Source organism: Mandrillus leucophaeus, unplaced genomic scaffold, assembly GCF_000951045.1.
Source record: "Mandrillus leucophaeus isolate KB7577 unplaced genomic scaffold, Mleu.le_1.0 Scaffold389, whole genome shotgun sequence".
NCBI lineage: Eukaryota > Metazoa > Chordata > Mammalia > Primates > Cercopithecidae > Mandrillus > Mandrillus leucophaeus.
The window spans coordinates 2,015,058-2,036,303 of NW_012104131.1; the positions used below are offsets into that span (position 1 = coordinate 2,015,058).

Genomic DNA, 21,246 nt, shown 5'->3' on the forward strand with positions numbered 1-21,246 from the left:
CATTGGTTATTCTAGTTAGCCATTCGTCAAATCTTTTTTCAAGGTTTTTAGTTTCCTTACACTGGGTTCGTAATTCCTCCTTTAGCTTGGAGAAGTTTGATTGTCTGAAGTCTTCTTCTCTCAACTCGCCAAAGTCATTCTCCATCCAGCTTTGTTTCATTGCTGGCGAGGAGCTGCATTCCTTTGGAGGGGGAGAGATGGTCTGATTTTTAGAATTTCCAGCTTTTCTGTACTGCTTTTTCCCCATTTTTGTGGTTTTATCTACCTTTGGTCTTTGATGATGGTGAAGTACAGATGTGTGGATGTCCTTTCTGTTTGTTATTTTTCCTTCTAACAGTCAGGACCCTCAGCTGCAGGTCTGCTGGAGTTTGCTCGAGGTCTACTCCAGACCCTGTTTGCCTGGGTATCAGCAGCAGAGGTTGCAGAAGAGTGAATATTGCTGAACAGCAAATGTTGCTTTCTGATCATTCCTCCGGAAGCTTCATCTCACAGGTGTACCCAGCCGTGTGAGCTGTGTGGTGTCAGTCTGCCCCCAGTGGGGAATATCTCCCAGTTAGGCTACTCGAGGGTCAGGGACCCACTTGAGCAGACAGTCTGTCCGTTCTCAGAGATCTCATGGTTTTAAGGGGAGAAATCCCTTTCGCTCAGCTCTCACCCTCTCTTTGCCTGTCACCATCTGTGTAAGATGTGACTTGCTCCTCTTTGCCTTCTTCCATGATTGTGAGGCTTCCTTGGCCACATGAAACTGTAAGTCCAATTAAATGTCTTTCTTTGGTAAATTGCCCAGTCTCAGGTATGTCTTTATCAGCAGCATGAAGACAGATTAATATAATAAATTGATACCAGCAGTGGGGTGCTGCTGAAAAGATACGCAAAATGTGGAAGCAACTTTGGAACCGGGTAACAGGCAGAGGATGGACCAGTTTGAAGGACTCAAAAGAACACAGGAAAATGTGAGAAAGTTTGGAACTTCCTAGAGACTTATGAAATAGCTTTGACCAAAAGCCTGATAGTGATATGGACAATAAGGTCCAGGCTGAGATGGTCTCAGATGGAGATGAGGAACTTGTTGGAAAGTGGACCAAAGGTGACTCTTGTTATATTTTAGTAAAGATACTGGCAGCATTTTGCCCCTGTCCTAGAGATTTGTGGAACTTTGAATTTGGGAGAGATGATTTAGAGTATTTGGCAGAAGAAAGGTCTAAGCAGTAAAGCATTCAAGAGGTGACTTGGGTGCTACTAAAGGCATTCAGTTTCATAAGGGAAGCAGAGCATAAAAGTTTGGAAAATTTGCAGCCTGACAATGTGACAGAAAAGAAAATCCTGTTTTCTGAAAAGAAATTCAAGCAGGTTGTAGAAATTTGCATAAGTAATGAGGAGCTGAATATTAATCCCCAAGACAATGGAGAAAATGTCTCCAGGACATGTCAGAGATCTTTGTGCCAGCCCCTCTCATCACAGGCCCAGAGGTCTAGGAGGAAAAAGTGGTTTCATGTGCTGGGTCCAAGGTCCCATGCTGTGTGCAACCTAGGAACTTGGTGCCCTGCATCCCTGTGACTCCAGCTATGACTGAAAGGGGCAAATGTAGAGCTAGGCCCATGGCTTCAGAGGGTGCAAGCCTCAAGCCTTGGCAGTTTCCACATGGTGTTGAGCCTGCCAGTGCACAGAAGTCAAGAATTGGGATTTGGGAATATCTGCCTAGATTTCAGAGGATGTATAGAAATGCCTGGATGTACAGGCAGAAGTTTGCCGCAGGGGTGGGGCTCTCATGGAGAACCTCTGCTAAGGCAGTGAGGAAAGGAAATGTGGGGTCAGAGCCCTGCCACAGGATCCCTACTGGGGCACTGCCTGGTGGAGCTGTGAGAAGACAGTCACTGTCCTCCAGACCCGAGAATAACAGATCCACCAATAGCTTGCACTGTGCACCTGGAAAAGTCACAGACATTCAACACCAGCCCGTCCATGGAAGTAGTCAGGAGGGAAGCTATACCCTGCAAAGCAACAGGAGTGGCGCTTCTCAAGACCATGGGAACTCACCTCTTGCATCAGCATAACCTGGATGTGAGCCATGGAGTCAAAGGAGATCATTTTGGAACTTTAAGATTTGACTGCTCTGCTGGATTTTGAACTTGTATGGGGCCTGTAGCCCCTTTTTTTGGGCCAATTTCTCCCATTTGGAATGACTGTATTTAGCCAATGCCGGTATCCCCATTGTATCTAGGAAGTAACTAACTTGTTTTTTATTTTTCTGACTCAGGTGGAAGGGACTTGCCTTGTCTCTGAGGAAGCTTTGTTTGGACTGTGGACTTCTGAATTAATGCTTAAATGAATTAAGACTTTGGGAGACTGTTGGGAAGGCATTATTCATTTTGAAATGTGAGGACATGAGATTTGGGAGGGGCCAGGGTGGAATGACATGGTTTGGCTGTGTCCCCACCCAGATCTCACCTTGAGTTATATTTCCCATAATTCCCATTGTTGTGGGAGGGACCTGGTGGGAGATAGTTAAATCATGGTGGTGGTTTTCCCCATACTGTTCTTGTGGTAGTGAATGGGTCTCATGAGATCTGATAGTTTTACAGGAAGAAACTTATTTTGCTTGGCTCTCACTCTGTCTTTGCCTGCCACCATCCTAGTAAGATGTGACTTGCTCCTCTTTGCCTTCTGCCATGATTGTGAGGCTTTGCCAGCCACATGGAACTGTAAGTCCATTTAAACCTCTTTCTTTGCTAAATTGCCCAGTCTTGGGTATGCCTTTATCAGCAGCATGAAAACAGAGTAATACACTGACCAATAAGTATATTTTTTATTTTCTTTCCAGCTAAAGAATTACTGTTTCTCAATAATAACTTAGTGTCTATTAAATGTCTGTAAATGTTAAACACTATCTTATGTGATTCTATTCGTTATTTATTGTAAGAACCACTTCTAAGGAGACTTACGGCTCCCACGACAGAAGTCATCTCTCCTTTTGTTGTTCCCATGATTTTTATCCTATTAACTACATTAGCAAAATTCATATTTTCTTTTTTTGTTTTCCATACAAGTAGTTATTTTTTAAAACTGCTGTTAGACTATCCATCTTCTTTTGTGTCTCCTTTCTCTCCTCTAACAAGGGACTTTGAATTAGCTATGAGGATATAACAGTTACTGGATTTACAGGATGTGTGACATACTGCTCATCATTAGCTGAAAAAGAAAGGCAAACAATACATGCTTTGCCATGAAAAATGTTTCTATCGCTTTTAGTAAGAGTTTATATTTTAACTGCCAGGACCCCGTTCAACTGGAGCCATAGAAAGGTTGGAAGAAAATAAGTTATAAATTTGCATGTTTCTCAAGGATCATGGATGAATTAAGCTATACTAAAACATAGTTTACATGTGACAGCTATATGAGAAATGATTGTGCCCCATCCATTAGCATCAACTTCTATTGCTGACATTCATTACATAAATGCATAATAATCAAAGGCTGTAACACACAAAAAAGATGGCCAGTAAGAAATATTCCACGTACTAAGTGAATCTTTAAAAAGCAAAACCCGTAGCTTATCACAAATAAATAATAAAGTAATAATTTAAGGTCAATTGTACCTTATAAAGATTTCAAAAATCCAGATTATCTTGAAACCTGATTAGAGATTACATTCTTGACTTTCTTCTCCCCTTTCTACCACACTAAGTCAAATCAGAGTCTAAGAAACATTTCATATGTCCACTTACTCTGCTAAAGAAATTATAATCTTGCAGTAAAGGCCTACATTGTGTAGTTTTTCAATACAAACACAGAGATTGTTACCAACATAATCATGTCATCACAAAACAATAATTCCTAATATTTTGGGGTCTCGAACTCTTAAAAATCTAACAGACACAATGGGCCCTCCATTACTATACCAAGGTTAAGTACTTCTATCTGGTTTGACATTTTCAGTATTACTTTCAGGGCTTGCAAAATGGGGTTGGTGTGATTTCAGGGTTTTCTGTCTCACCTCCCTTCTTCCTTTTCTCTTCCCCCGCCTTTCCCTTTCTCTCCCTTTCCCTCTGTCTTTTTCTGTCTCCCTCTGCATCCTCTTAGACATTTGTTTGACTATTTCTTTATCAAGCAAAATAAAGTCTTTAACTCTATTTTTATATAGAGACTGCTTAAGAAACAAGTATCAAATTGAGCCAGCCATGCCATTTCTTCTAAGTCAGTGATTGCTTATAATACCCAACTAACTGGGAAATGGAGGTATGCAGAAGTATGAAGAAGAGGCTGCTGGGAGAATATCATATCTATGAGCAAAACATACAGAAAAAGGAAGGACAGAGCCTAGCTTTATCAGCCTTCACTATTTTGCCTAGAATTAGTTTTATTCAATTAGAAATAAGGCAAATTGAAGAGAAGCTCTGGGGTATCTGTTTGATATGAAGTTGATATGAAATTTCAAATCTAGGCTAAAATTTAGGCAAATTTTGGCCAAAACTTAGACAAGTTGAGGCAAAAATTTAGGCAAACTTAGGTAAAAATGTAGGCAAAAATACTCCACCTTCCTCCCTCCTTTGCTCCCTTTTCTCCTCTCTCTCTGTCCCCCCACCCCCTTTCTTTTTCTTGCTTCCTTTTCAGAATCACTAATGCTGTAAACAGGGGATTTGCCTTTCAAAGGATTCCTATTTATTGATTAATGTTTCCACTAATAGAATCATCATGATTGTGACAACAAAATGAAAAAGTCCAAGTAAATTTTGATATTTAGTTTAAAGATCCTATGTTAAATTTGAATTAATCCCCAATGTATCCTATCTTATGATGTTATTTGGATTTGAAATGAATAAGGCTGACCTACAAGAATTTATATATATCACATGTAAGGTTATGTGAGCTTGTCGGTACTACAAAAAAGTAAAAGAGAAAGTATAATGCCATTGTGTCTTTTAAATAAAGTTATATTGTAAATTTCCTTATCAGTTTTTAAAGGCAGTCTTCATAGGCAACTTGATAAAGTGGAAAGTTTAAGGCTTTCAGTACCAGGCAAAATTTGAATACCAACAACCCTAATATGAACAAAGATCATAAAAACTTTTTCTATTACTATATGACATTGTGCAATTTTTTAACTTTACTGATCCAAAATAGTTTTTTCATTATAGTAATGAAAATACTACTATTCCACAGAACTGTTAGCATTAATTTTGAGAGTGTAGAAAGAATGCCAATCATAAAATAGGTACTCAACAAAGAATGCAGCCCCCTGCTTCTCTTCACATAAAAATTGGGGATATTAATTAAATTAGAACTTACCTAGGATTATAGTGAAAGGCTTACATGAATTAATATTACAAATAACAACACAATGTGTAAATATTAGCTATTATCAATGTTGTTGTTGTAATTGTTATTGTTACTGTATAGATATTAAGGTTTCACTCTTGGTGAAAATGTCTTCTGAGGTACTGTGTATTCCTGTGAATTCTCTTGGTGATTTCAAAGACAATTAGGATTCCAAATTTTAAAATTTCAACAACTTGTATGGGTACAAAAGGCAGAGGCACCCAGTGAATATTTGTTGCAGTTTGTAAATCACAGCACTCTTCGAATGCAAGTCCCATGTTTAACACGAAACACAGATAATCAAGTACAACTAAACACCACTTTTTATTTCGTGTCATAAATCTCCCTCAGTGCCTGTCTATCTGAGAGTTTTGGCTACTTTTAGAGATATTTTGTTTCAGTCCCCTTTGGAACAAGGGCAAGAAGAATGCCCTTGGCATGTGATGTTTGCACCTGATGGGAACAACCCCACAGATGGCCTAAAAGAGTCTCTGGTCCACTTCTGGGAATTTGTCACTCAGAAAATCCACAGTTCACTAGATCCACGCACAATAGTTAAGAAGAGGTGGGAACCATCTGCTGATAATTCCTGATGTGGAAAATTTCTCCAAGATTTTTGAATCTTTAAGAAAACCCCAAAACTGCAAATCTTTCCAAACCCAGAGGGATCTAAAATTTCCTTTCTGGGATTCCAAAAAGTTGTAAAACTCACAAATTCTCTGAAGTGATAGCCAAAATACTTGATAATCATCACTACTCTGAAAGCATTGTGCCATCCAGGTGGAAGGCAGTTTTCTCTCCATTAAATTCTGGCATATTCTTTAAAAAGCTTTTACGAGAACACAATTCATGTAATTTAATATTTTTACCTGGTGTGGAGAAGAAAATCTCTTTTCATATGTCAGCCTACTTCCTTCCAAGGAAAAACGGAAACCTTTTCTTCTTATGCTGTCTTCGGATTCCGATTTTCGGACTCTGTCGTTTTTCTCTTCTTCTCCAGACTGTTCTTTCTGTTTCTTTTTCTTTCTTCTATTTTTCAGCTCCTTTTCACTTTTGGAGCTCAACTTAGATGCTACTGAAGAACTCTCTGAAAAAACTCCTATCCCACCAGCACCACTGAAGTCTCTTGATTCAGCAGATGCGGCCGCAGCTGCTGCCTAGAAGGGCGCAAAGTAGGTGGAAGTTGCATATAAACTTAAAAAATAATTATCATGTTACTGCTTAATTGAGCTTCAATATCATGAAGATAATCTTGAAAAACAATTCTCCATTTCGCTCAATATTTTAGAAAACAGTACATTGTTATTAGACCAATCAAAGAATAAAATGGGCAGTCATATGGAAAATGACACATATGACTTTTATGAGAACCTTCAAGCTCTGTCCTCACACTATGATGCCTAATTATCTAATAATGTGAGCAAGACACTCAAAGATCATGATAACTTTTTCTGTAATTTGAACAATATTTTAAGAAGGAAATAATTTAGGAATTAAAGGTTTCCTATTTAAACCTGGTAGACATTTGCCTTTGATTCCATTTTCACACAATAAAGAAATTGAATTATTAAATGTAATTCAATCAAGTATTTTATTTTAATTACATTTTTCTCTGTGATTTAAATTGAGTATTTCACTAAGAAATGCACAGCAAAGACATGACACATATTGTTTATTTGAGAATCCTAGATTATGGCATCTGCATGAATTTGTAAAGCATAACTGTAGTTTTGGCAGAAAGATGGTGTTTAATATTGTTGCTATTACCTCAATATACTTTGACCTTTATTACATATTTAGGAATACTCAGTGATAAAAGGGAATTGTATTCAACATACAAAAAAAGACAAAAATAGACAATTGGATTAGTTAATGTCATTAAGTCAAGCAAATATAATTAGAGAAATTCTTGCCTTATTTTGAAGGCTCGTCAAGTTCAAATTAAAAGATTTGTAGAGTAGGAGGCAGAGAGTGCTAATGTTTTAATATGTTTACACACTAGTGATTTACCGATGTAACCCAAAAACTTGCATTTATATACTTTACATAAAAGAGAACAAATATTGAATAAGCCTTTGCCTTTCCAGACTCAATGAAATGATTTTCTTAGTTTGATTCTGGTTTTCTGACCCTTACCACCTCTGGTGATACTGCAATGAAGAAGCAACTGTAACTGAATTCCTCTTCCCCTAAGAAAATACTTCAACTGAGGACATGTCGGTTTATCTACTCTGCAAGTTTGAGTAAATGAGGCCTTTGTTAATAGTTAATTTCCTCAAGGAGTCACAAGAGAGAAAAAACGTCAGTAAAGCAGTTATAATTATCCGTGTTTTGGTTCCTTTACTATTGACAGAGATCGTTGCAATAAACTATTAACTTCTTAATAAACAAACAGGCTCCTAGCACTTACCAAACACATATGACATATTTCTAATGTCAACTACCTTGCCACTGACCTCAACATTTAGGTCAACGAATTTAGATAAAGAAAAACAAAGGACTGTATGCTTGTTCACTATACCTGAGCTTCTTCTTGTTGCTTTTTCAACTGTTCGAGCATCTGTTGAAATTCAGCTTCCTTCTGTTCAGCCTCTTCCAATGTGGCCTGATTCTGTTCCTCATAGGCCATGGCCACCACAGCCAAGATCAGATTTATTAGATAGAATGAGCCCAAGAAAATGACCAGCACAAAAAATATCATGTACGTTTTCCCAGCAGCACGTAGTGTCTGCAAAATGGAAGAGAGATTTTAATAAATTGTATACAGGATGTTACAAACTCACACTCTAAGTAATAAAGTATTCTACAGCAATTCTCTTGAGCTCAGTGTTTTAGGAGTCTCAGAAAAATCATTTTATCTGTTCTCACCAGTTGATAAAGGTTCTCCCAGAAGTCTTGAGTCATGAGACGAAATAAGGACAAAAAGGCCCAACTAAAGGTATCAAAACTCGTGTAGCCGTAGTTGGGGTTTCTACCAGCCTTCACACAGATGTATCCTTCAGGACACTGGCTGTAATTAGGTTAGAGGAAAGAGAGGAAGTCAATAACTGCAAGTCTGCTAATTGGTTTTCCTGTTTTAATAGATACCAGTGTCTATTTTATACGGGCACTAGAAAAAAACCAATTTCTCTCACCTTACCCAGTACTTAGCTCAGCACTATGTGGACTGATTTATCTAATAACAGAATCTATTAGGTCTGCTTTGTGGATTCCTCTGTGATTCATAATTGTCATTATTATATTTATCATGTCTCCATATAAAAGCAATAATTTCATGATTAGTGTCTTCTGGGACTTAAGGACAGATAAAAAAATCTCTGTAAGGAAAAAGTTGATTTTCACTGAAGATGTCATGAGGCAAAAATGTGTGTAAGTGTGGGAACAGGGCAAAGAAGTGAGAAAAGGATAGGTGGGGCTCGCTGCAAGGAGTGAATGACACTGTATGGTAAAAATGTCATAGGAGGACCTTGAAGATCAAGCAGGCGGGGCTTCAGTGTCTTGCCTCACACTTCTGAGCTAAACCATCCTGGGCAAGTTACTTAATTTGCTAATCTTCAGGCACCTCGCATGTGAGAATGGGCTAATAAGAGAACCTGTCTCACGAATTTGCAAACATTGAAGAAGATAGTGTATGTAAAGCATTTAGTACACTACACACAAGGAATGAAAATCAATTGATTTACTTATCATTGGAAGCTGAAGATAAAGGAAGCATAGTGCTGATCATAAAAGTCAAATGGAAAGCCTATTATCACTGGGAATTTTGCTACAGGTATTAGCTACTAATGTCCACAGTATCATCGTCCAAAGAAAGTACGTTAGACTTTTGTGTGTGACTCTAAAATCTTGCTAAATAGAGAACATTAACTGCATTTTAAAATTTTCCTAGGCTTTAGTTCCATGTTTCTTAATAGCAAACATTTGGGTGATCCCAATAATAACAATTACAAGCACTTATTGAGCGATCTAAACAGCTATACATTTATTAATCCACTTCATCATCACAAAAACCCTATTATTATCCCATTTGTCATATGAGGAAATGAAGACAAGTAGAAGTGAGATTATATGATGGAGTCAAAGTCTGAATCTATGCAGACTCTCCAGTTTATGTTTTTAACCACTTTGCTAACATATGCTAAATACTCCCCATATCTCAGATATTAACATTATCTTCAGAGATCTTACATTTTAAGCCATGGAGAACACATTAGTATATATAAAATATCACACTTATAAAAAGTATGTGCTTAAAAATTCTATTGAGCTTCAGATGCATATTATACTGTTTTATTCTCTATTTTACATTGAATTAATTTGGAAGATTAGATGTGACCTAGCATAGAAAAATAATTGCAGCAAATGACTGTGTGAAGGAGGTGAGAATCTACACTTACCCTGGCTATTCTGAGAGTCACCGTGAAGTAGAATTTATGGAGGGTTTCGAGTGAGGAGTGAGTGGGACTGGATGAGTGGGAGGTGGCAGGTTGTTGACACTGATGGAGTAGTGTGGACTGAAACTCAGTAGGAAGCATCACTTACCCTGCATCTGAGCTGTTGCCACAAAGCAGAGCATCATTTTGCCCTTCTAAAAAATAAAAGTGACCTATTTGAAGAGAAAGGAATAGAAAGAATCATTAAAAGCCTGTAAAACACTTCAGTCACCCCGTTTAGGTGGCAAAGCTCACAAATGTTTTCAAACATAATGAGATGGATAAACTAATAAATACATATGGCTAAAGAGATTTTTCAAAATGTTGAACAAATATCAATATATAACATTTTTGATTATACAAATGATTAGCAAATCTATGTTAAAAATGTTCAGAACGAATTACTATGATAACATTCTTACATCAGCATTCATTGCAAATATAAGCTCAAATTGCGTGGGATACATCAAGAAAGAGCTGCCAGTCTATTGCTGGGTACAAAAAGTAAGAAAGAAGAAAGCCTTGTTGTGTCTAGGTGTTTTCATGCAAATAAAATTTTACTTTACATATACTTTTTTCCCCTGGGCTCAAAATAGATTCAGACTTTTTTTTCCTGCCAACTTTAACTTCATTTCCTGTGAGAAGTGGGCTTAGGTATTTATTCCCTCTTATGATGCTGTAAATAAGTGTTTTGCTTGAAATTTTGCTTGATTTCTGCCTTTCAGATGAAGAAAATAAACTTGTTTCTTTGAGAGATATGTTGTCTAAGTTTATCTAGCTTTTATTTTTAAGCTGTGGAGAACTATTTTTATTTTTAAGGTATTGCGTATAACTTCAGTAAGTTGCAAAGATGATCTCAGAAAACATGCACACACATGCAAACATATGTATTTTTGTATTAACATACAAACATGCACACACATAAGAAAAATGACAGAGGGGCTGGGCTCAGTGTTAAGAAATCATGCTGAACTATATGACATGAGATTATTCTGATGTTCATACCTTAAATATAATCAAACTAAACTGGTAACTACAATACAACGATGACACTAGAGGTACTAATTAGAGTATGAATAAGTGAATGGCTAAATCAGGATTACTTAACCTTTTGAGGAGCGCACAAATTATTATTTCATCTTGGTAAATGGTTTCTCTATTTTCAGATACAGCATGTGTGCTCAATATATATGTTGCATCAACCAAATAGGGCCAAATTATTTCCCTTCAGTCTTCTTAACACATTTCAGTGGAATACACTGAATAGTTCAAACTACTGATTTATTTATTAAAATGACTGAAAATGCCTGATTAATGCCTACCAAGTAAACATTTTTTAATATGGCATAATACAAAATTACTTTCAACATGAGTATAAGACAATACATTTTCAAATGAGAACTTTTACTATATCAATGGACAGATAAGAAAAAAAGGAATAAGGTATCATTTGATATCTCTATTATATGTGTTAAATCATCTTAAATTAGTCTAAGTCACTTGGTTCACGTCTAAATTGAGATAATTTCTATGATATATAATATTCAATATTTAGAGAACTAAACAACTTAATGGTTTATAGAGTATATCTTACTTTTATCCTCAATATATTCATCCCAGTTAAACATGCTCACTGTCCTATTGAAAGTGGTACCATTCCCATCCAATGAGTTGTTAAAGAAGGAAGTAATATTTATTTCAAAGGAAGAGTTATCTGGAGGCCATTGCAAACATTTATTTCGTAGGTTGCCCATGAACAACTGTAATCCTATTAGCGCAAACACGCTTAGACAGAACACAGTCAAGATCATGACATCAGAAAGCTTCTTCACTGACTGGATCAGGGCCCCCACAATGGTCTTCAGGCCTACAAATAAAATCAGAAGGAGGAATTTAAATATACTACTCAACAGCTATTTTACTGGCAAAAATATCATGAGCTTGTCCTGGAAAATAAAAGTGTCATGCAGAACGCCAACAATATTAGTTCAATGTTTGTGATTGAATAACATTTTCATGAAAAGCCTGCTAGCTGGTGAAAATGAATGAAAGCAGAACTTGTATGTTCATTAGAAAACTGTGAATGGAAATGAACCAAATGTGTATTTCCAAACACTCCTTAGAGCAAAAGAATGATTTTGTTATTCATGCTTAAACATCAACCTTGTGTAAATATTTTGCTTTTATTTGCAGATGTCTTACTCCCTAACCCCTTACTGGTTTTAGAAAAGTCTATATGAATAGAGTAGTAAGAAATCTTGAAGTCGATGAATTATGAGGTTATATATTTGTGAATTCGGCAAGCTTGAGTATGGGTTAAAAAAAGGAAGACATCTGAAATCTGAGCCCCATGCAGCACTCATGCTATCCCTTGCTCTTTCATTTATCTGCAGCTTAAAAGATTGCCAGTTTTAGGCCTAAATTGTCAAATTTGCATCAATCTGAATGTCTCACAGTTTAGCTTCTATGCGGAAAGCTTGATGTTACAGGATGCAAACCATGTAGCCTGTTACTGCAAATGCCTCATGCAACACTTGTTAAACTCAAAGGCTGATTTAGAATAGTTTTAAAGAAAGCAACGAGTAAAAAGCAAAGAATCAAATCCATCCAAAAAATGATGTACCAATTCTTGCTTTTTTTACATATTTATTTGCAATATGCAACTAGCAACAAGGCTTCTGCACAAAAGCTGTGATTGTAGCACCACTGTAGCTAAAGTCAGCCTCGGTGTTTAACCTAGCTCTCACCTGGAATGACTGAAATTGTTTTCAATGCTCGGAGAACTCTGAATGTTCTCAACGCTGAGACATTGCCCAGGTCCACAAACTCTGTCACATATCTGTAATAGGGGGTTCACACACAAACACAATGACAGAACACAAGAAACAGTTGGAGATATAAGGGGCCTACCACCTTATACCATTTTCTTCTTACCTGGAATTACAGAAATAGTTTTCAAAGCTCTCAAGACTCTGAAAGTTCGAAGAGCTGAAACATTGCCTAGGTTTACAAATTCTGTTACATACCTGTAGAATTAAATCAGAGTTATTCAGAATTTAGGGAAATCTACGTCTGCCTTGGTCTTTCATCAAGACCTTTTAATTTCATGAGTGTTGCCATCAGATTTCCCAATTAAGAGGAAAATGGCATTGTCATCAATCATAATCTCTGTTATTTGGGAAACTTTATTACTTTACAGTGCTAACTGAAACCAAAGCCATGTAATTTACTATGATAGTTCCTAATTTCTCCAAAGTGAATAATTTGATTGGAAGAAAAATATGATTACTAAGAAAAATGCTTGGTCTGTCAAGGCAAGCCATCAAGGAAAATATAGTATAGGCTCCCACCAGTGATTTACTCTTCCAGGATAGAAAATGTATTAAGATACTTACGCAAAAGTAATGACTGTGAAATCCAACCAATTCCATGGATCCCGTAAAAATGTGAAATCTTCTAAACAAAAGCCCCTTGCAAGTATTTTAATAAGTGATTCAAAAGTATAAATTCCTGTAAAGGTATACCTGAGAGAAAATAGCCAAGTTCACATTAAAAATCTAGTGGTTAATTTACATGTACATATCTTAAAGATGACATAAACAGCAAACAAAAATTAGACACTTCCATGTTGGTCTCCCTATAATATAGAGTTTAGGTGGAGCTTAAGTCAAAAAAGAAACATTAAATTCCAAAAGACATACTCATTGACTAAATAAATAAATATTGCGTTTTCCACATTAATTAATTTAAAGGATCCAAATAATGTGGCTCTATATGAAGACATAATCTGAAATACACTGCCCTTCAGTATGATTGGAGCAAATAGGTATTAATCCAAAAATGAGTGAAGCATTTGTATTTTATAAAATGTGCACCATTAAAAGTCATCAAACATATCCTAGTAACACGTAGAACTGTGATAGTCATTTAAAAAGGAACATAAAAACTATGTATACTTTTTATCCGTAGATTTTAGTAAATCACTGGTGATCTTCAAAAGAGCATTAAGACTCACAAAGAAGATAAAGGGCTGCAGATAACGGCAGTCAAACTAGTGCAGTAATTTGCGCAACTGAGTGAGCCCACTACAAGCTTTGTCCTAGAAGGTATTTCATGATACACATGAACTTGAATCGGGGTCTGGTAAACAGTAGCTAGCATGATTTGTTAAAGAAATTGAGGAGGTCTCAAGGTGTTAAAAGCACATTACGAAACATAAAGGGAGGTCAATATTGAAAAATATTTATACTTACTCCACATTCTTTGTCCAGTCTGGAGGGTTACTCATGGTCATAAATACACAGTTGGTAAGAATAGTGCACATAATGAGCATATTGAATAAAGTAGAAGAATATCGTCAAGGAAGACAAAGTTCAATGGAAAAATCTTACTTTCATGCACTACCATGCCTTCACCACCATGAAGTTTAAAACTTTAGTGCTTATTATTATTTTGTTGTTTATTATTCTATCATTGACTTTTTTTTTTTTGCCATTTCTGTAACTCAACAACCTCATATTTACATCTTGTCTTCAGGCCAAGCCATCAACTATTTTGAGGCTATTTAGGTACCTTTAGTAATTAAAAAGATTAAATGCAAAGAAATTAGTTCATCGGTGAATAATTTATCAATTTAAATTTTCTTAATGACAGACTCAACTGAACAATAAAACTGCAAGTTCATCATGTGTGTAAACCCTGGCAAAAATTCAACAAGAGAATTCAAGTAATTAATTAAGTGTATTATAACATCATTCTAAAAGTCACCCTGGTGGAATGTCTTATAAGGTCCTTTCTAAACAGAGTGTATGATATACTACAACTGCTCATAAAATTCTGAACTATGAGAGAAGATGGCAGGTGTTAGTACTGTCATTTCTGGGGTTTGTAACTAAGGCAAAATTACTTATTAAGTTCCCCAAATCTCAATTGACTTGGTTATAAAAGTAAGAAAAAGTAATCATTTAACAGGATTGCTATGAAGATCAAATTTGTTAAAATATGTAAGTCTCCTGCAACTTAATGGCCATAGTGCATAATAGATGTTCAATAAATTGCTTCCTGAATCATAGAGAATACAGTTTATTATAAATATTGGGTTGGTTTCACCCTATCCCACTTTGTCTTTGCAGGTATAGTCAATGTCCTTCCCTTTCCTTGACATTAAAAAACAGGAAAAGACAAAAACCAAAACAACTATTTAAGAAAATATTCAGTACTCAGATAACAGTAATGACTTTCATATTTAATAAAAAGCACAATAAAGATTTAGTTGCAATTATGTAAAGCGGCACTCTTTATCAGTGTGAATCTGGACACAATTATAAAAATCCCAGAGAGGAAATACATGCTCTTCATATCTTTTCTCACTCCTAATGTTTTTACTATAAATCATACATTACTTATACATAACAAAATATCAACACTATTATAACTGGACAATGTTGTGTTGATCTAGAAAGGAAGTTCATTTACACCGAGTACTGGTTTTGGTCAAAACAATAATAGTAATTATTATTTTTTAATTTTAGTAGCTGTGCTGGAAGGCCCATGCTTAATTCTCAGTTTTTCCATCCATATGAAAACACTCATAAGTAAATGATCTGCATCAGCCACGTGAGGGCACTATAATCTAGAGAAAACACACACACACACACACACACACACACAAAATACCATTTCAAAGAAGAAACACTTAATTTTTATTGCTAAAACAAACAAAAAACTAAATTAAATAAAGAATGACTTGCTATTGGTATATAAAACTAGACGGTCCCCTGTGCCTGTTGGTCTGCTGAGCCTTGTTGGGAAAATAACACCCCGTGGCAGATTGGCACCATTCTAAATTAATGATCACAAACCTCAGTGGTCCTCAACACAGTCCTGTATTTTCCCACTTGGCTCCGTCTCCTACTCTCTGCAAAGAAAATTTCAAATATTCTGCACTTTCCTTCAACTTCCAACCTTCATCTTTATTTCCACTCCATTTCAAGCTGAAAACTTATTTTCTACTTTACGGAGAAGAGACAGTATCGTAATGCCCCTCCTCCACTTCCCACCCCCAAATCAACAAACTTCTCCACATTGAGACCAATCCTTTCCTCCTTCCTGTTATAGTGGGGAAGTTTCCAATCCCTCCACCTGTATTCCGGACACCTTCCCCCTTCCAGAAGACTTGAGCAATCTCTTATCTCTCTCTTTTCTTATCCTTAATGGCCCCCACCTTACTGGCTTTTTCCTATCAACACAAACTTGCTTATGTCTCCCTTGTCCTGGCATGGGGAAATGGATATTTCTCTCCTAAGACTCCCAACCCTCCTTAACTATTTACAGCCCTATCTCCCTTTTCCATATAATGGCCAAACTTTTGAAAGAGCTCCTTATCTTTCCTTTTCTTATATATCTATCACATATTCAGCCTACCAGCTTTTCTTTCTAAAGATGACAACATCTTCACGTTTTGTCACTAAAAACAAAAGGATAATTTGAGTTTATATTTGATGTGCTTTCTGAACAGCATTCAACAAGAATGGTTCCTCCCCTTTGCAGTAAGTTATTTTGCCTCTGCTTTCAGGAGGTTCCAATTCCCTGGCTTCTTCATGCCTCAGAGCACCAGTTTCTCTGTATTCTTTGAAATGTGGCATTTTTCTTTTTGAAAAGAAAGACGTAAGGTATGTAAGCCATCTAGCTCTCTTCTACTCTCCTCATCCTAGTGTAGCCCATAGACAAACTTTGCTCAACAAGCATAACCATTATGTACCCACCAGTCTCAGGTACTTCTCTCCAAGCGAAACTTCTCTTCCGAATTCCACATACTTGATTGTCCCTATGACATCTGTACTTACATATCTTATCAACACTTCAAATTTTGAATTCTAAAATTGAACTTTTGAAAAGTGTCTTTTCATCTACCCTTCCGCTCCTGCTAATTGCTTACTCCTTTGACACCTCTGTCTTATAAAATGTGCATAGTATACCCAGAGACCTATGAGAAATCTTAGATTGCTGTCTCTCCTTAAACGTTCACATCTAATTAACTATCAAATATTGTCAATTCTGCCTGCTATCTCTGGATTCAGTTACTTTTTTCCGTGCCCATATCACTGCATGGTCCAAGTGTCTGTCAAGACTAGCATCAAGTCTAATAGTCCATCTAGATTATTGCAGTCTCCTCTAAACTGATCTTTCCAAATTCATGTTAGTCTCCATTTAATCCATTCTGCATACTGTGCTAAAATGACAATTGTAAATGTAATATGAATCATTTTGGTAGCTTTCTATTACTCTTAAGAAGACGATCAAATGTCTTAACATAGAGTCAAGACACTAGGAGATCTGATCCCTGTCTACTTCTCCAGTTCCATTTTCTTTTCTCTTCATTGAATTATCCCCATTTGGATAATACTGTAATTATTTTAGGTTGTCAAATGTTATGAATGTTTTATATGCTGTTTCTGACATTAGGGTCTTGGAAATGTCACCTCTCTTTTTCTTCAGTACTCAGATTGGCCTACTACCAGTTATATACCCCTGCAGCACTTATATTATTCCTGTAATGACAAGTTTTAATGATGATCTTCTCAACTACTCTCTGAGCTTCATGAGGACAGGAATCATGTCTATATTACTCACCATTATAGCCTTGCTATTTCATATAGTGTCAGTTGACTATTGAATGAAATTAATTTTGCAATTCATTTGTTATTAAATGGAGTTTTAAAAAATAATTTTTGATAAGTTATTAAAAAATACAACTTAAAGTTTGTCTTCAAGTATATTATTGGCCAGGTGCCATGGCTTGAGCCTATAATCTCAGCATTTCAGGAGACCAAGGTGGGCAGATCATTTGAGGTCAGGAGTTTGAGACCAGCCTGAGTAAAATGGTGAAACTCCATCTCTACTAAAAATACAAAAATTAGCCAGGCATGGTAACTCATGCCTGTAATCCCAGCTAATCAGGAGGCTGAGGCAGGGGAATCACTTGAACCCAGGAGGCAGAGGTAGCAGTGAGCCGAGATCATGCCATTGCACTCCAGCCTGGGTGACAGAGTGAGACTCTGTCTAAAATATATAGACATATTGTTTACACAAGTTTCTACATTTTTTGAGGGTAAAATATAGGATAAATATAAGGTGGAAATTAACAGCCTAATGTGATTATGCTGCATAATGGACTTGGCAGTGGTTTTATGACACTTAAAAACTTACTCTTTATAGTGGTAAAACTTAGTTATATATAATAAGGTAAAATATATATTTCAATATTAATTAACAAGAGAAATAATTATTTTCTAATTAGTTACTGATAATAAGTCAAAAACAGGCATTTTCCTTATTTCATGGCTATCTTTTCTTTTTTTTTTTTTTGAGACGGGGTCTCGCTCTGTCGCCCAGGTTGGAGCGCAGTGGCGTAATCTCGGCTCAATGCAAGCTCTGCCTCCTGGGCCCACGTCATGGCTATCATTTTAATAAAAGTATACACTTAAGTTAAAAATTCTGACACACAAAAAGAACAATTTTGCTTTTAATAGAAAAAAGTAAATAACTAGGGTCAAGTTTTTACGCTTGCAGTTTGATAGGTATCTCTAAATAGAAAGGTTTAAAATTCATTAAGTTTCTAAATCATTGTCAATTTACTTCATCAGTCACGTAGTTTATAAATTCCTGGATTCTGGTGAGTGACTGAAATAGTTTCAGATGATCTTAAAAATACTCAAATACAAAAGTATTTAATGTAGGTATGAATTTTGCATTGGTGGTGCCGTGCATCAAAAAAGCATAGAAACCCCACATCAAGGCAGATTTTAAAAGGCTCAAACGAGTAGCAAAATGCATACATCCTATATTATTTTTTAAATATATAATCCAAGTCATAAAGTAGAGTACATTTTTCAAAAGAACACTGTATCCTGGAACAATGTTGCTTTAAGAACTTTGCAATGTGAAATGAAATAGAGGCAGATAAACCTTATATAATATCAGGGGACAAAGATATTTTTTAATCTATTAATTCCTTTATGCCAGGTATAAATAAAAGTGAGTAAACCTAATGATGATATTAACCTGAGAGTTGGCAAATGTAAAATATTTCCTATGTGTATATGATGAAGAAACACTTCTTCAAGTTTTTACTGAAAATTGTTTAAGTAGCCCTTGATACGGAGCCCTGGATCATCACAACACTGGCACGCCCACCCCGTCTCCATAGAGGGAGGATGAAGCACCATGAGATTTAGAGCAATGAACCATGGATCAGATACATCCCTTACCAGCTGTGTGGGCTTCAGTGACTTGTTTAATTCTTTGAGGCTCAGTTTGCTTATTTAAATGTGGACAATACTTTTCTTACAGTATACAGTCATTATCCACTAAGATAATAATTATTAGTTTATTACCATTAATAATTCATTTATTGAGTATAAAATTACAGGGCATTTCTTTGTTATTCTATAGGAGGGAAAAGACATTATGCTCTGTTCAGAGACTTTGTAATAATGTATAATATCCAGAGACGTTGCAGAGGAGTTTTTAACCTATATATAAACTACAAGTAGAAGATAGCCTGATGTTAGAGATTTTCTAATGTAAAAATGTATAATTTGAAGTAGAATAGAATAGGTCTCTTTCTACATACCATTGCATATTTCTGAGCCAGCAGAAAAATTAAGTAAACGTAACATATAGTGTTAAATATTGGATTGTTTAATTTTAATATGAACCAAGTCCTATTTGCCAGTAGATAACTAAATGATAACATATGAGCACTGAAAACAAAAGAAAGAGAAACTGTTGTGTCATCTGCTTTCATATAAACCTGTATATTTCTTTTCATGGAAAACCATGATATTTTATGTCTCGGTATGGACACCATGTAAAGAATTAGTAAGTTGGAGCATCTAAGAAGCACTTTTGAAATTCATAAAACAAGAACACTGGCAATGTCCCAAATATATTAAATCCGAGAGTTTAAAAATCATTTTTTTTCTGTTGGATGCAAAATGCTAAGAGCCGAGAATCAAAAAGCCCGGTCTGAAGTTTTAGCTCTGCCACTGACAGAAAATGTAGCCTTAGAAAAAACTAAATATCTCTGGGTTTCAGTGAACTCATCTACAAAATGAGACAGGACTGACCACATTGTTTGGGTCACTTGCAGGTCCAAACTCTGGTGCTATATAAAGATTTTGTTTGCAAACTCAGAGTAGTGATTTGTATAAAGTTCTTTGTGCAATTCCTTATGCAATACGAGAGTTTCCTTTTTGCTAATCTTACAGCAGTTGCTGCTAGAATTTTAGCTATTAGTGTCATAGATACCCTTTATTGAGTACCTACTAAGCACTAGGATGGGATCTGGTGCTAGATACTTGTCACAGATTTTATCATTATTAATGTCTAAACTGTGATTATAATTTTACAGATAGAGAAGCTGAGATTAGAAAGAATTGGAGTAACTTGGACCAAGGTCATATAGCTGAAAAGTAAATTTTAGAGATAGGGTTTGAATCTACGTTTTCTGATACCGAATCTTTGTTTTCCATTTTCCTACCATTTTCAAATGATAGGTAGGTCAGCATTACTAGTGTGATCTGGAGCGAGGGTCTCAGCTCTTTGGCAGCCTAGTCCCATGTCATGACTTTAAATACCAGCCATACACTGAGAGCTCCCAAAGTTGAACACCTCCAGCTCAACGCTTTTCTGAACTCCAGATTTGCATAGCCACCTAACTCCTCTGCTCCTCCAATGATGTCTAACAGGTGTCTCAAACATCACATGTTCAAAACCAAGCTCTTGATCTTACCCACCAAACTGGTTCACTCAAGTTGCCCCAAGCTCAGTCAATACAACTCCATTTTTCTTTCTTGAACAGACTAAATGCTTGGAATCATCCTTAGTCCCTCCCTTCCCCCTAGACCCCACAACCAATTGCTCAGAAAATCCTGTCAGCTCTTCTGCAAAATACCTCAAAATTTGATGACATTTTACCACCGTCATTGTTTCCACCATAGTCCAAGCCACCATGCTCTCTTGCCTTCATAATGACAGTCGGTCCCAGTCTCCTTGCTTCACTCTTTCCCCTTATGCCGTCTATTCTCCATGAAGCAGCCAGAGGATCTTTTAAATATGTGAGTCAGGTCATGATACCCTGCTACTGAAAACTCTCCTGGAGTCTCATTCAGAGTAAATGTGGTGTCTTCACAACGACCCACTGCATCTCACCTACAACTTTAGCCCCTGACCTTCACTCCCACTGATGTCATCTCCTCGCTTCCTGCCTTTCCCACTCTGCTCCAGCCACTCAGGTCTGCTTGCTGATTCTTAAACATACTAGTTGCACTCCCGCCTTCAGACTTTACCTTCATACTTGCTGGTCTCCTTGAACTGACTTTAACCCTAGATTCCCATGTCTCACTCTCCTTTGCTTCCTTCGGATCTCTGCTCAACTGGTACCTTTTCAGAAAGGATTTTGCTGGCCATACAATCCAAGACTACACTTGTCACT

At 36.4% G+C, this 21,246-nt stretch overlaps 1 protein-coding gene across 3 annotated transcripts in view; it reads right to left on the minus strand.

The window, feature by feature from the left end:
- The window catches only part of SCN2A (sodium channel, voltage gated, type II alpha subunit), a 177,433-nt gene that overhangs the window by 85,112 nt on the left and 71,075 nt on the right, over nt 1-21,246 (minus strand). For 2 of the 3 annotated variants that reach the window (XM_011990992.1, XM_011990991.1), the window contains exons 4-11: nt 14,003-14,092; nt 13,145-13,273; nt 12,497-12,588; nt 11,344-11,616; nt 9,859-9,922; nt 8,185-8,326; nt 7,838-8,044; nt 6,186-6,473 (exon numbers count right to left, since the gene is read on the minus strand). In XM_011990992.1, coding sequence (XP_011846382.1) covers nt 6,186-6,473; nt 7,838-8,044; nt 8,185-8,326; nt 9,859-9,922; nt 11,344-11,616; nt 12,497-12,588; nt 13,145-13,273; nt 14,003-14,092 — 1,285 coding nt within the window. Of the gene's footprint in view, nt 1-6,185; nt 6,474-7,837; nt 8,045-8,184; nt 8,327-9,858; nt 9,923-11,343; nt 11,617-12,496; nt 12,589-12,683; nt 12,776-13,144; nt 13,274-14,002; nt 14,093-21,246 lie in introns of all 3 variants that reach the window. The other variant, XM_011990993.1, reaches the window with a different exon arrangement.